General features: G+C 48.6%; 3 protein-coding genes across 3 annotated transcripts; 2 read left to right on the top strand and 1 right to left on the bottom strand.

Moving 5' to 3' along the window:
* Positions 1 to 1926: 1926 nt before the first annotated feature.
* LOC133884075 (uncharacterized) lies at positions 1927 to 2542 on the top strand. The gene is made up of 2 exons (XM_062323460.1): positions 1927 to 2189; positions 2278 to 2542. Exons 1-2 carry the CDS (start codon positions 1927 to 1929, stop codon positions 2540 to 2542), a joined length of 528 nt encoding a protein of 175 aa, XP_062179444.1.
* A 63-nt stretch (positions 2543 to 2605) lies between these two features.
* On the top strand, positions 2606 to 3313 carry LOC133884074 (uncharacterized). Its single transcript, XM_062323459.1, has one exon. It carries the CDS (start codon positions 2606 to 2608, stop codon positions 3311 to 3313), a length of 708 nt encoding a protein of 235 aa, XP_062179443.1.
* A 308-nt stretch (positions 3314 to 3621) lies between these two features.
* On the bottom strand, positions 3622 to 5224 carry LOC133884073 (glutathione S-transferase T2-like). The gene is made up of 2 exons (XM_062323458.1): positions 4796 to 5224; positions 3622 to 4191 (listed from the first exon to the last, which is right to left on the bottom strand). The coding sequence occupies exons 1-2, from the start codon at positions 5222 to 5224 to the stop codon at positions 3622 to 3624; spliced, it is 999 nt and encodes a 332-aa protein (XP_062179442.1).
* Between the last annotated feature and the right edge of the window lie 10583 nt (positions 5225 to 15807).

The raw sequence follows: 15807 nt of genomic DNA, 5'->3' as shown, positions 1-15807 counted from the left end.
CCACTCCCTCGCATCAACCAGCTCGTGGACTCTGAATACCACCAGGTATGGATGGTCGCAGAGGACGAGGGCAAGACTAGTTTCATTACCCCATTTGGGGTGTATTATTACGTTCGGATGCCTTTTGGTCTTCGAAATGCCGGAGCCACCTTCTCCTACCTATTGCGCAAAATCCTGGAGCAACAGTTGGGCCACAACATGGAGGCCTACGTGGATGACATCATCGTGAAAAGCAAGCTATAGGCTGACCACATTGCTGGCCTTCAAGAAACATTTGATAGCCTCCGGACTACAGGCATGTGGCTCAACTCGGAGGAGTGTGTATTTGGCACAAAAGTTGGCAGACTACTGGGGTATCTGGTCTCCAGGAGAGGCATTGAGGCCAACCTTGGTAAAACATGTGCCATCATAGAAATGTCACCCCCACCGATGAGAAGGGGGTCCAGCGCTTGGCCGGGTGCCTCACAGCCCTCAACCGTTTCCTCACCAAATCTGCCGAGCAGAACCTTCCCTTCTTCAAATCACTGAGGGACTCCAAACCTTTTAGATGGACGGCGAGTGCCAGGCCACCTTTGAGGTCCTCAACACCCACCTCTCCAAGCTCAAGACACTAGCTATACCCCTTCCTAGCGAAGGGCTCCTCTTGTACTTATCTGCCTCTGCCTCCGATGTAAGTGTGGTACTCGTGCAGGAGGAGCAGAGTGAGGGACGCTCTGGGCAAAGGGCGGTCTATTCTATTTTGGAAGCCCTAGCTGGGGCCAAAACATGCTATACCGAGCTCGAGAAGATAGCATATGCACTCCTGATGGCCTCACATAAGCTCCGATATTACTTCCTCGCCCATGATATCACCATACCAACCTCGTACCCGTTGGGTGACATGTTACATAATTGCGAGGCGACATGACATATAAGCAAGTGGGTTGTGGAATTAGCACCCTTTGCGGTGAAGTTTGTGGCTCGGTCGGCTATCAAGTTGCAGATCCTTGCTGACTTCATCGCCGAATGGACTCCCCCCAACGCAAGGCTCCCCAGCAACCTCGCCCCAAGATATATGGATTATATACACTGACAGGGCATATGAGTCCACTGACACTGGGGTCGGAGCAGTTCTCATCTCCCCGACCGGCTGGGGAGCCGCGTTCATTGCCCGTTTGGAATTCATGACAACCAACAACATCGCCGAATATGAAGCCATCCTCTTGGACCTCCGGAAGTCCTGTGCCTTAGGAGCCGCCAGGCTCCTCGTCAAGGCAGACTCTTAGATTGTCGTCGAGCATGTTGATAAGAGCTTCTAGGCTTGGCATTCAGACCTTGTGAAGTACCTCGAAGCCATACACAAAGCCGGGGTATCCTTCTGTGGCATCTCAGTGTGAAGCATACAACACATGGATAACTAAGAGGCTGATGCCCTAGCAAAAGCTATCGCTGGGAGCGGAGCCCTTCTAGAGGGGTCCTTCTTCAAAGTCCTCCACAACTCAACGACGGGTACCCCCCGACTAGGCTGCCACTACCACCCTCTCCATTAGGCCATCTCCAGCAGGTACCCTAAAATCGGATCCACTAAAACACTATTACAGCATCCCCTATCACTATTCTAGCCTCCCTCATTCCTTCCATCTCCAGCAGGAACCTTATATCTCGTCCTCTATTTTCTCTTTCCTGTTTTTAAATGATATTTCTCCAACAGCCTTAACCGCCATACCAGCATTGTTTTTTTAACATTCATAAATATATTCGTAAATATATGTATGGTTATGATCATGGTAATTCTTCCAGCTTGCTGCGAAAGACAACTTGGCTTGTAGAGGAAGGTTTCGGAGTAGTGGCTTCCTGTGGAAGTAAGTGAGGTTGCTTCCTTCAGAAGGTTGAGCGAAGCACTATAAATAAGAGGCCGGAGTAGTGTTAGAATTGCAAGCCACCGAAATGGATCCTCGCCAAGCCTGGAAGGAATACCTGAGGGAGCTGTGTTTCTCGTCCAACGACTCGTCCGATGAGGAAGATGATTTGTTCATGGAGGGTATGAGAGCCTGGCAAGCCGACCTGGAGGAATCGGAGAGGCGACCATGGGGCGGCTCAGTGCGAGGTCGGAAGCGCATCAACCGTTACCGGCTGGAGGGCCATATGAGGTTGTTCAACGACTACTTTGCGGATCCCCCCATGTACCTCGACTACATATTCTGGCGCAGGTATTGTTACAAACAGCCACGCTCCACATTCGCAAGGGCTATGTTTTAAAAATTTGCATGTTGTTCGTAATCATGTATGTTGGTGCAGGTTCCGGATGAAACGCGACATCTTCCTGAAGATTGTTGCGGCGGCAGAAGAGAAGGACCCCTGGTTTCAGCAGAGGAGAAACGCAGCTGGCGAGCTTGGGCTACCCGCATTGCAAAAAGTGACTGCGGCATTTCGTATGCTAGCCTACGATGCACCGGCCGATTCTCTAGATGAGTGCCTTCGTCTAGGGGAGAGCACCATCATTGAGAGCATGCGTCGTTTCGTCCATGCTGTCGTTGAGGCATTTGGCGATGAGTACATTTGATCTCCTAATGAGGAGGACACGGCGCATTTGCTTGCCATCAACTCGCGCAGAGGGTTCCCCGGGATGCTAGGAAGTGTTGATTGTATGCATTGGAGGTGGAAGAACTGCCCCACGGCGTGGGCAGGGTCTTATACTGGGCATGTCAATGCTCCGACGATCATTCTCGAGGTGGTAGCGTCGCACGACCTGTGGATCTGGCATGCCTTTTTCGGCATGTCTGGTTCGCTGAACGACATCAATGTCCTACACCGGTCGCATCTCCTCGACGACCTTGCCACCGGTGAGGCCCCAAAGGTTAATTACACCATCAATGGTCACCATTACACCATGGGGTACTACCTTGCTGACGGAATTTACCCAGAATGGGCCACGTTTGTGAAGTCCATTCCGGTGCCTGTCGGCAGGAAGCGCCAACACTTCGTCGTACAACAAGCGGCGGCTCGTAAGGATGTGGAGTGCGCCTTCGGAGTCCTCCAGTCGCGGTTTCCCATTGTCAGGGTGGCCACGAGGTTATGGGATGAGGAAACTCTGTCCTCCATCATGACCGCATGCATAATCATGCACAACATGATAATCGAAGACGAGCGTGAAGACGAAGATGTGGAGTACATGTACGAGGGAGCAGGTGAGGACGTCCAGCCTTCTCATGACATCACCCCACCATTGATGGCGTTGAGCCAACGTTACAATGCTATTCGAAGCAAGCAGTACCATCTTCATCTCAGGGATGATCTAGTCGAACATCTGTGGCAGTTACACGGAGGTGACTGATAGTGTCATGGTAACATTAGGATTCCCTTAGTTACTGCATTCCATGTAGTGGCGTATGGGTACTGGATTGTACGGTTCGTGCATTGTAATGTGTCTCGTACTGTATTTCTCGCATTGTGGTAACATGAATTAAATCTATGAAGCATTGCATAATGGGATAAGAATGTTGAACTTAGCAAGCAATACATAACGTCTCAAACAAACTCAGAACCAGGACATGTACCATACGAATGTTTAGCAAACCTTAAGTCTCAAACAAACACACAAACATAAAAGGTACCGTACGAATGTTTAGCTAACATTAAGTCTCAAAACAAAGAACCAGAGGAGGGCCGCCTAGCAGCAATAATACTCTGGCGAAGACTTTTGTAATACTCTTTTTGGTCATCATCCATTTGCGAAAGATCCATGTTCATTATCCTCATCTCATCCTTCACCTTCTCTAGTTGCATGCACTCCTCCTCTAGCCGAAGGCGCTGCCGGTCTACATTCATCATCTCTGCAAACCTCTTCGCCCTATCCTTCTCAATTTTTTCCTTCAAACAAAATTGCCTGTCAAAAATGTCCTTCATTGGGGCCGAAGCAGAGTTCGACGAGGTTGAACCTCGAGCCACTTCTTTGGACCAGGTCCTTCCAGTAGGACGTCTAGCTCTTGCCACGCCTTCGCATGCTGCTTCCTCCGGGGCACCTGCAACTGGTGACGATTGCACGTTATGAGTGGAAGAAGGGCTCCTAGCTTCACCTCCGCCGAACGTCTTCTGCTTCTTTCGCGACACCTCGGACTGCCACTTTGGATGGTGCCTCAATTCACGCCAACAAGGAAGCAACGTGAACTCTTTATGCTCCACGGCCTGGAACATTTTGCACGCCTCCACAATCTGAAATAAGTTTGCAACGCTTGTCATAACAATATGTGAATGTCAAATCAGTTTGCTTAGGAGCTGCTCTATGATGTATGTCATGACCTCAGATCAGCACATACAGAAACCAAATCGTAAGCAATCCAGTTGTGTAAACATTTCATGCATGGTTCATTGGAAGGTCATGACGATTGTAAAAATAATGACATCTGTGATCAGCAAATCTTTTTTTCCAAATATATCATGGCATAGCTGACCTTCAAGTTTATTTCCCATTGGACATTTGTGTTCCAATGAATACGTGATATTGGCAACATATTCATTAACACATTTAATCTCTAACCGTACAATTGTGTGCCAGAAGGCACATGATGATTGGAACATCGCAGATAGAAAACATCTTCACCATTTCTTTTTGGACATGTCAAATTAATTGATACATAAAGATGCAGCACTAGTATGTCCCAATAAGACATAGATTAGGTATTCACTCCTACCAAAAAAGTATGTAAATCGGGCATCAGATAAGTAGCGCAGCTACAAATCGTCATGACCGAATGGACTCATATCTAAGCAGCAAATGAAGAGAACCAACTACGGAGGACAGCATAAAACATCTTACCGTCTCCCCCTCCGTGGTACCACTGCGTCTAGCATGCATTGCCCGAGCGTAGTGACCGTAGAACTTCTGGACCATGCCATTGATGAATGTCCACCTCCCTTGCAATGACTTCTTATTGCGAGTTGACGGGAAGTCTTTGTTGTCGTGGAAGTAAGACTCGATCCGCTGCCAAAAAGCGCCTAAACTTTGGTTCGAACCCACCACGGGATCCATGCTAATGTTTAGCCATGATGATACAAGCAGTAGATCTTCCTTCATGGAGTAGCTCTGCCCACGGCCACTTGCAGTGGCGAACTCCGTCGGTGCATCTTGACTCTGCACCACAGGCGCCGGGGGCTGTGTGCTGCTTAAGCCTTCTTGGGTCAGGGGTACTACATCGTCCCATGTAATAGCATCATTGTCCCCTCGAAGGAAGTCTGCATACTCCATGGAGTCCCTGCACACTTACAAATAAGCACATACAGAGACCATGTATAGAACAATTGCAACATGTTGCATTCCAGATCAATTAGAGGAGCTCCATAACATGTCTAAAAACATTATTGCAAACAAGTTGACAGTACACACAAATATATGTTTCGGCTTATAGTCGCCACTAATCAACCTAGCATCCTACAGCCTCCATGATCGATCTGACTCAATGGAAATGTCCTCCTCGGACTCAAGGCACAACACGGTTTCGGAGCTCCAGTCATCGGGAAGTACGTCATCTTCGTCAGTGGCCATTGATCTTGCGGCTTCCTCAACGGCTGGTAACAGTGCCTGAGTGCTCAGGTTCGCTAGCGCTGATCAAAGCATCTTGAACCTGAAACACAACCTGTTCCAAGTCTTGCGCTATGCTCTCAACCTCAAGTAGAGCCCGATTCATATCCATGGCCGCGGGGCAGCTGTCCGCGGTCAAATTGTCCAAGGCTACCTTCTTCAAGGCTTGCGTTGCCTCCTGCACATTGTCCTGGAGCATGGATAGAAGAGCCACAAGCTCGGAGCGTCCATCTAGAACCAGGCCATTCATCAACGAGCATAGTGTCGAAATTCAAAGACAAATTGGAGTAAACCCTTAGTATGGCACCATGTTCAGCTAACTACAAAAACTTATATGATCTATATCATACCACAGTGCATGGAAGCAATGATCCATGTTTTATCTATCTACTTAATTTCCTAAACCACAGTACTTATTTTCCTATAGTCAGTAGCAAATGCACCTTTGCAAATCACTATTTTCAATTCAGTTTCGTTCATATCCTATAATGTGAACATTTGCACCATTGCAACTAATTATGTTCATATGACATATAATAGTACCTCCTAAATTGGCAAGTCCCCAACTAACAAAAACCATGGGATTGGACAGTCACCAACAAGCACAGACAAAGACATTGTTCATATGAACTATAACACAAACATGGACAGATATGTGTTCCACGCAATTCCATATATGAATGACAGTAGGGAAATGAAGAATGTAGTAAGAACACCATCATCAGTTGGTACTCACAGGTTGCAATATTCACAAAATGCATTGAACAATGTAATAAGAAGCTAGGTAATTCTCTCTGCATCAAACCAGGGGATGGTACCCATCACACAAGGCGACCGTTTTCAAATGGAAGGTAGTCTTTGCAGCAGCAATTCGACCACGAGGGAGGGAGCTCGGCATGCCTGCCAAGAACACCGAAGCATCCCAATGCACATACCGCCAGGACCTCCAATCCAATCTACCCACCTCTGACCTCCAATCCAATCAACCCTTCCCACAAGCTACTCCAACCCAACAGCGGGATCTCCTCCTTCTTGCCAAGAACACCGATCAAAAATGATGCAATGCCCTCAACGACCTGGCGGCAGATCCGTCCTCCCCAAACTCCTCCCCAACCCCGAACCTCTCCACCCCTTGCGTCCAACGGCGACGACCTCCGGCACATCGCACATCCCACCTACCAAACCCCCTTCCCCCCCACTACGGCTACTGATTCCAACTCAGAGGAACACGTACCAGAGGCTAGGAGACGACTGTGAACCTGCCACTGCGGCGGAGCACACCGACGGGGGGGGGGGGGGATCCTAGGAGAGCACCCGCCAGATCCGTCGCCGCCCAATCTTCCTCAGCCGGGGACGCCGCTTCTTCGGCCGCGTCGCCTGCTTCTTCTCACTTGTGCCGGCCACCGACGTCGCCCGCCTCCCAACCACACGCGGCCTCCAGCTCCCCTTTCATCCCACCACGGGAGTCCCGAATGGCGCCCAACTTTCCTCACGCACAGTGATGCGGCATCCCTTCGTAGTTTTGCCGTCTCCCTTCCCCTCTCCGCATCCATGTTCCGCCCGATAGCACTTCCGCTGGAGAGTGCTCTTCGCCTCAGGCGGCACCGCATCCGACGTGGATGCCGCACCCGAGCCCGATGGTGCTTCCACTGGAGATGGCCTTACACCCCCAAATTGGAGGCCACACTCCTCTCTTTCCTAAATGGAATAGAGGAGCCTGATGATCCTATCGAGCTTCGCTACACCAGGCAACGTGCTAGGGGCTACCTCCTGGTGGATGGAGCCCTCTAAAAGGCCGGAGTCTACACCCCCTCCTTCGCTATGTTGCCAGAGATCAGGGGGCTGACCTCCTTCAGCAAATCCACAAAGGCCTCTACGGCAGCCACCTCGCGCCTCGAACCCTCACCAGCAAGGCACTTCGCCAAGGGCTATACTGGCCCAATGTCATGACTGATGCCGAGGAACTCATCCTCACCTGCAAAGAATGTTAGTGGATGGGGCACCAAAGCCTCTGGCCTTCGACTCCTCTATAACCAATCGCTCCCATCTATCCCTTGGCATGTTGGGGAAAGGATTTTATCGGCCCATTCCTCTGTGCCACAACAAACCTACGGTATGCTATGGTAGGCAACATTCTCTCAGACCTTAACCGACGCCTCCTCAGCTCGCTAATGGCCTATGGGTTTAAGAGCCACCAAAGGTCATGTGGTCCCTCCACACCACAGTCACGCATCCCACCGGCTTCGGCCCCTTCCACCTCTTATTTGGCGTTGAGGCTATGACTCCAACAGAGATCAATGGGTGCTCCCTCCGAGTACAACTCCCGGAGACCACGGGAGAAAGGGAACTCTCCCTCGACCTCATTGAGGAAACAAGGCTCTATGCTATCCAGAATCTCGATCTCTACATCACCGAGACCAAGGCATGGTATAATCCCAAGGTTGCGCCGCGAACCTTCGCGCCTGGAGATTTAGTCCTCCGGCGTGCACTGGCTCTAGGGAAACTACGGAACAAATGAGAAGGCCCCTACCTCTTATCGCTTGGCGGACATAGAAGGGACCCCCCTCGAGCACACTTAGAATACGAAGGCACTCCGCAAATACTACATGTAGAAAACCTCCCCTGATATATGTAAGGAGGGAGTTGATATATGGAAGTAGCAATGTACCTGGGCCAAACCATTGGCCACATTTTGTAATACACGAAACATTACCCATGTCTTTCCAAGCTACCTAGACCTCGAAGGCCTTAGGCCTTGGTCACGTTCAGGCTCCAACCCCCCCCCCCCCACCCAATAAACCAGGACATGCAATGTGCGTGGCATGACTCAAAGGTACGCCTCACCATTGCCCTCTCCAGTTCAACATCGCTATTTAATTTTGACCTTTACATGATGTACTAAAGGCTTAGGTTGGCATGTGCTAAGATTAGCTGTTCAAGCCAGTTATATTTTATGCTGCAATTGTTGTTCGCTAATAGTAGTAATCGCAAAAACTTAAATTTCTACTCAATAGTGTTGCATATCGCACAACAAGCAAAAAGCCCACAACAATGGCATCAATAAACCCATAGGTCACATTACAGCCTTGGTTGTATTGAGGTCAAAAACCCTCTGCCACATGCGTTGAGATCCAAACCATCCTCACCTCGAAGGCATCAGCCTCAGTTGTGTTGAGGTCAAACCCTTTGTCACATGCGTCAAGGCCCAAACCTTGTGCACCTCGAAAGCATCGACCCCGGTTATATCGAGGTCCAAACCCTCTGCCACATGCGTCAAGGTCCAAGACCCTCTGCACCTTGAAGGCATCAGCCTCGGTTGTGTCAAGCCCAAACCCTCTGCCACATGTGTCGAGGTCCAAAACCCTCTGACCTTGGTCGCGTCGAGGTCTAAACCCTCTACCACATGTGTCAATGTCCAAAACCCTTCGCACCTCGAAGGCATTGACCTCAGTCACGTTGAGGCCCAACCTCTACCATATGCGTCGAGGCCCAAACCCTCTGCCACACGCATCGAGGTCCAAAACCCTTCGCACCTCGAATGCATTGACCTCAGTTGCGTCGAGGTCCAAACCCTTTTCCACAAGCGTCGAGGTCCAAAACTCTCCGCACCATGAAGGCATCGGCCTCTGTCGTGTTGAAGTCCAAACCCTCCATCACATGCATCGAGATCCAAAACCTTCCGCACCTTGAAGGCATCGGATTCAGTTGTGTCAAGGCAAAACCCTCTACAACATGCATCAAGGTCCAAAATCACAACCCATAGGATATGCTCCCCCTAAATGTGTGCATACAAGTGTTAAATACTTGTGAGAGACATGCACTTATTATTGATAATAATGTAGTATTTATCCTATAGATTGGACTCATAACACATAAATGATACCAATTGTACAAAAATATCATGTAAATAATCTACAACTAATAAACCATGTAGTTTAACTCAGGAGATAGAGATAAACACAAGCAACCTACCATATAATAAACCTATACTAGATATTGTAATTAATTGAAATATACACATGTAATCTTGGAGAATGCAAATGGGTTGTTTCCACCCCCGATCCTTTCTCCTAACTATGTGTGCAACCACCTTGTCATGGCCCTTCTTCTTGAGCTTGTAGTGATTGCTCTTGGTCTTAATCTTGTAGTTGGGTTTGGTGTAGATGTTGGAGATCTTGTTGGAGAGATTCATCATCTTCTTCTTTTCCTTAGTCTCCTTTTTGACTTGTTTGCATTGGAAAGACTTGTGGCCTTCTTGATGACACTTGAAGCATGTCACAGTGGATCTCTCCACAAGCTTATTCACCATGTTGTCACAGTTATCTTGAGTACGTTGGACATGATTCTTGCCCTTTAATCTTACCATGTCCTTCTTGAGCTTCTCCACTTCTTGTTTAAGCCTATCATTCTCTTGTGTAACGACTTCATTATATGATTCTACAACAATATTCTCAACACATGCCTTATTACAAATAGATGAGCTAGATAGATCAATTAAATTATCAGAAGAAGTGGAATCATCTACCTTAGAATTGAAATTAAAGAGAGAGGTATATTGCTTCAAAGAGGTCTTAGGTTAAGATTCAATGCCCTCAGGTTTTACCTTAAGCTCTTCATGCTTCTTGTTTAGTAATTCAAATTTGCTCAATAACTGATTATAATTAGAAACAAAAGAAGCATGAATGTCATTAAGGGCATTGAATTCCTAAGTTCTTTAGCTTATTTCTTTAAGCCCCTTTCTTACTCATTGATCAATTCAAGAAGTTCTTCTTGAGAGGGTGAATCCTCATTGGATTTATCACCACTTACATCATTTTCCATACCTTTGGTCATAAGACACTTGTGTGATGATGACTTAAATGATCACAACCTTGATGAAGAACTTTTCTTGAAGGAGTAGATGGTGAAGCTCTCATCACTTGAGCTTGAATCTTTATCTTCACTCACCCATCTTTCTTGCTTACAAATACTTTGCCTCTTCCCCTCATCTCCCTCTTGTTCTTGGTCTTCTTCTTCTTCTTGATACGATCAATTGTGTTGACCAAGTCTTTCATGGAGATTGGATGATTAATCTTGGTGTTGATCCTCTTAGGCCTTTCTCCAATATTGAGATGAGCTTGACAATCTTGGGATCCATTTCTTGATCACTTGAATAGCTTTGCTCATCTTCTTCATCACTCTCTTCATCTTCATTAGCATCATCTTCGCTTAAGCTTGACTCTTGCTCTTACCTTCTCATCTTCTCTTTCATGTATGGGCAAGGATCTTGTTTGCATGTGAGGGCAATGTTCTTGGTGCTCGATGAGGAGGAAGCTTCAACCTCCATGTTCATGATCATCTCATGGATGGTGATCTTACCGAGAACTTGGCTTGAAGTCATCTTGCAAATATCGTTGTTGTCGTAGATGATAGAGACTATCAACTTGTACTTTAGAAGTAGAGCTTGAAATATTCTTCTCAACACTCGATCATCTCTAATTAGCATCAAATCTAGCCCATCGATCTCATTGATAAGAATATTCAAATATAAAGTACATGTCATTAGCACTTTCATGGGCAACTTGTTTGATGCTATTGAGTTTAGTGACTAGCACATGATATTTCTTATTGCGCATATTCTTTATGTCTTTATGTATTTCAATGATATTAGTCCAAATATCATGAGCATTGGTGAGAGAATAAACTCGATTAAATACATTAATGCTTAAAAATGATAAAATGATACTCTTCGCTAAAGCATCAAATTGTCTCTCCTTGTTTGTGGGACATTGCTCCATCCCGTCCTCGATGGCTATCCAAATATCTAAACCTTTAGCTTGCAAATAACAACTCATTAGAATTTTTCAACGGGGGAAGAGAGTGCCATCAAAATGTGGAGCACTACTGGTATCCATTCATGCCCTAGATGTCACAGCTCACTAGGCAGTGAAGCCTAACTAATTCAATTGAAAGGTGTGAGCACCGGCTTTGATACCAATTGAAGGGATTGGTAACGTACTAAGAGGGGGTGGTGAATTAGGGCACTTAAAACCTATATCAATTTATATCTAAATACACTCTAGTTTATCTAATGTGTTTACTTTACCATTCAAAAGGTTTACAAACTATAGCCAGTCCTAGAAAACTACTCTAGGAATGTAAATACATAAAGGTAAGTTGCAAGAATGTAAATGCGAAAACGTAAAGATGGTAGAGAGAGCAAACTCAGCACAAGAGATTTTTATCCTATGGTATCAATGGCACAAACACTACCCCTAGTTCACATTGGGGCAGCCACCTAGGCTATAGCTCTCGGACGGCACCTGATCATAACCCTTCCCGTCACTTGCTGCAGTCTTCACTTCAGAGCTTAAGCCACCAAGCCAAGGGTCTCAGTGTCCCCGTACAAGAGTCTTGCCGCCGCTTCACACCAAGTCAAAGGGTCAACAAGCATGAGCCACCAAGGTTCGCTGTGCCGATTAATTAACAAGACTCCAAGGTGCCAGCGTACCACTTGATATAATGTAGGATTACTCCTTGATCAATTCTCTAGGTAGCAACACCTAGCAACAACTCTCTCTAGACTTATTAGCACTAATCACTCTCTAATCTTGTGCTTCATTGCCTTGGATGATCACTTTAAGCACTTTGGTGGCTTAGATGTCTTCTCAAGTGTATATGAGATTCTCTGGACTCCAGCACACTCAAATGGCCAAGTGGGGGGGGGTATTTATAGCATCAACCTCGTGAACTAGCTATTGCTTTGAAGGTTCAAACAAACTGTAAACATCGAATGATCCAACACTAATAGTAGAATCAACATCGGACCATCTGGTGTGTACAACAGTATGAACTAGCCATTGAAACCCCACTCAAACACATTTGTGGATACCAGATGTTCTGGTATAATCTTCAAATACATCACCAGACCATTCGATGTGTATACTTAAGCCTGACCAAGCCACTTCTCACTGTGCAATAGTCTAGTGTGTATAACCCCTCTGATCATTGAACCATCCGGTGTGTACAACTTCTCACACCTTTGAAAATCTCTTGGGAAATCCTCTAATGAAGCTTCCGGTGTATTCATCTTCTGAACACCGAACCATCCGGTGAGTTCAAACCATTCCTCTGAAGATCTACACTTCTCTTGGAAAATGCTCCAGTGTGCATACTTGCTAAGCATCGGACTATCCGATGAGGTCTTCACTTTTCTTCTGTGAGTCAAACACTTTGGTGTGTACACTTAACTGAGCACCGGACCATCCGGTGTGTTCTTCTTTCTGAGCGCTAGACCATCCTGTGAGTGTAATCTTTCCTGAACTCGACCAATTCAATTATTCTTGAGTTTGGCTTTGGTGGCTTCTTCGTGTATTACATTCATGAGATATACTAAGGCATACACTTAACAAATATGTTAGTCCCATTGAATATGTTGTCATTACTCAACAAAATCATGTACATGCCCTAAAAGGGCCATGTTCACTACACATGATCCCAATCCACTCGGAGGGGCCTGACGTGCAACATCGTGAACTCATCTATGAGGTCACATATGCTCATCTTCCGTGCAACCCTTCGAAGGAGCACTACCCTCGAGGCCAGCTGAGCCTCAAGATGTCCACCACCACGATTGGACGTGATGGATGTCTCGATTGGTAGAGGGGAGGCGGGACCCAGAGCCTACATCGTAGTAGAATCACCCCTTCGATCACCCGATGTACAACTGTTCGTTGATGGCCTTCAACGGTAATGCTTCTCGGTACTCCTACTGGAGCTGGAACTTCATGCTGCTGAAGCGAAGGGTCATTATCTCTCCGTCCTTCGTTCAGATCTTCGACTGGTACCTGACCTCATGGATGGCGGCGAAAAGCTCCGCTCATCCCTCACAACCCTCCGCCCTCATGGCCTATTCAAAGATAGCCAGGCGGGTGATAGTGTTGGCCAAGAGTTAGGGGAGCTCCACATAAAAGTGGTGAAGAACCCCTTCATGAAGCAGCACAGCTGGGAAACCAAGGCTGGAATCGAAGAAGGCCACGAAGACCATGGTCTCATGGCCTCATGGCGCCGAAACCATTTCTCACAAGGGACCCCAGCGATGGATCTTGAGGAGATCTTCCCCTCCTTAACCATCTGGTTGAGCTTGGCCTTGGTGATGGTGGACGCCCCCAGAGCACTGGTCTGCCAGGGGTACTTCTTGCTGTGGTGATGGAGCTCCATGCCCAGTAATGGCCCGGGCAGTGGCAGAGGAACCGATGCTACCATGGTCTCTGTTGGCACGCGCACATCAGTGGCCCTGCTCGTCGCCAACGTGCTCTTGCTGACGGTGGTTGTCGCTGTATCAGGAACAAGGGGTCCCTGAATCCCGAGGCCAGGCCAGCCATCCGCCACATGGCGCCATCCTGCGAGGTCTCTCCTATAGGATGAGAAAAGCTCAAGTCCCGGGAGAAGGTGCTCGGGGCCACAGTTAGTGGTCCCCGAGTACCCCAGTTCCCCGATGATCCATGGAGTCTAAGTACCGGGAAGAAAGTGCTCGGGGAGGTGCACGGTCACCCCCGAGCACCCTAGTCCCCCGACGATTAGAAGAGCTAAGTTCCGGGAGAGAGTGCTCGGGGCCGCGAGCGGCGGCCCCCGAGCACTCAGTTTCCCGAGGGTCCGTACAAGAGTACTCGGGAGAGAGTGCTCGGGGCTGCACGTGGCAGCCCCCGAGCACTCGGTTCCCCGAGGGTCCATGCAAGAGTGCTCGGGGAGGTGAATAGTACCCCCGAGCACCCGACACTCCAAAGACAAGGATAGGCATTCTTGGGAGAGAGTGCTCGGGGATATGAACAATACCCCCGAGCACTCGGTACCCCGACGACCTAGAAAAGCCCCCGAGGGGCCCACCGATGAGGTGTCAATCAGTCAAAGGCCCGAGGCCGCATTTAATGAGCGTGCGTGGCCTGTCGCCTCCAACTGCTCCCACCGCGCTCAGCGTCAGTTCCTGCCATGCTTTGGCAGAGAGGCGTGGGGTCATTAATTGCACGGGTCTCATCCCGCGCCATCCAGCTTGCCTCGGGATAACGTCGTAAGGATCAAGGCGTTCCGTCTGCCGCACTGCTGTGGCAGGGGAACAAGACAGGGCGGGCATGCCGGGTTGCTCTACGGCTGCCCGGTGGGCCCTCTCCACGGCGCCCGTTGCCAGGGCATTTATGGTGACGGGTGACCGGGAGTGCGACGCATTTTCCACCCCGGTCACTTCGCCCAGAAGAAATGATGACACCCTTTCCATTCATGTCATCTTGGAACTCGTGCCCCCTCCTTCCCGTTCGGGGCATATCTCGGCCGGCGGGTACTTAAAATAGCCGGCAACACAGAAGCAGGAACGACAAAAAAAAAGAGAGAAGAGGAACCGGAGACGACGGACCAGACCAACGACGAGAGACAGAACAAGAGACGAAGAATAGCAAGACAGAGCCCAGTTCCAGCCGAAGAACAAGGAGCTCCAAGCTCTTAGATAGGCCCATATTCTTGTAACCAGCAACATCCTTGAGTGACTTCCTCAGGACAGTTATAGCATCCATACAAGAGTAGAGTATTATGCCCCCGTGCGGCCCGAACCTGTCTAAATTCTGGTGCATTTACTGCTTCTTACACTAGGTCAACACCCCCACCACCGGCCGTTGCATTCATTCCCATTTATTTCTCCGACGAACTTATTCAGGATCATCCCCCCGGTCGAATCTCTAAAAAGGGGTCTCTCGGGATCCTTGCGACAGGAGTTAATCCTCTGACAGTGGTGGATGCCATTTCTATGCGACTAGAGGCGGATGCGAAGTTGGCGACACGACGATAGGGTCCCCTGATGTAGCCCCCCCCCCCCGGCCAGGGAACTGGCTCTGTCGCGAGCACTAGAGCGAGCCATGAAGGATCCTTGGAGGCGGTGAGGGCACTTGACGGTGATGGAAGATAGGTCCGACGAGCGTGTGCTCACTAAAATGAAGATGGCTAGAAACAGGATTGCCAGATAAGGCCGCTGCTTGGTCGGGACCCCTACCTTATAAAGCTAAGAGAGGGGTTATTGCCTCCTCAGGGCGCGTGCGCATGCCCTGCTCCTTGACTCAGGATCATGGGGAGTCGTAACTGCTCCCCATGATCCTCCAGTGCCAAGACACCATGTGTCCCACTACCGCCACCAGGACGTGACATCACCGCTAACTGCAGGTTGCATTTAATGCCCTCTCTCGTAGGTGACGTTAGACGTTCAACTTGACCATTGGGTTGGCGCTTTA

Source organism: Phragmites australis, chromosome 11 (assembly GCF_958298935.1).
Source record: "Phragmites australis chromosome 11, lpPhrAust1.1, whole genome shotgun sequence".
Lineage (NCBI taxonomy): Eukaryota > Viridiplantae > Streptophyta > Magnoliopsida > Poales > Poaceae > Phragmites > Phragmites australis.
Note: the sequence above shows the minus strand (reverse complement) of the source record. Positions and strands in the feature narration are given on the sequence as shown.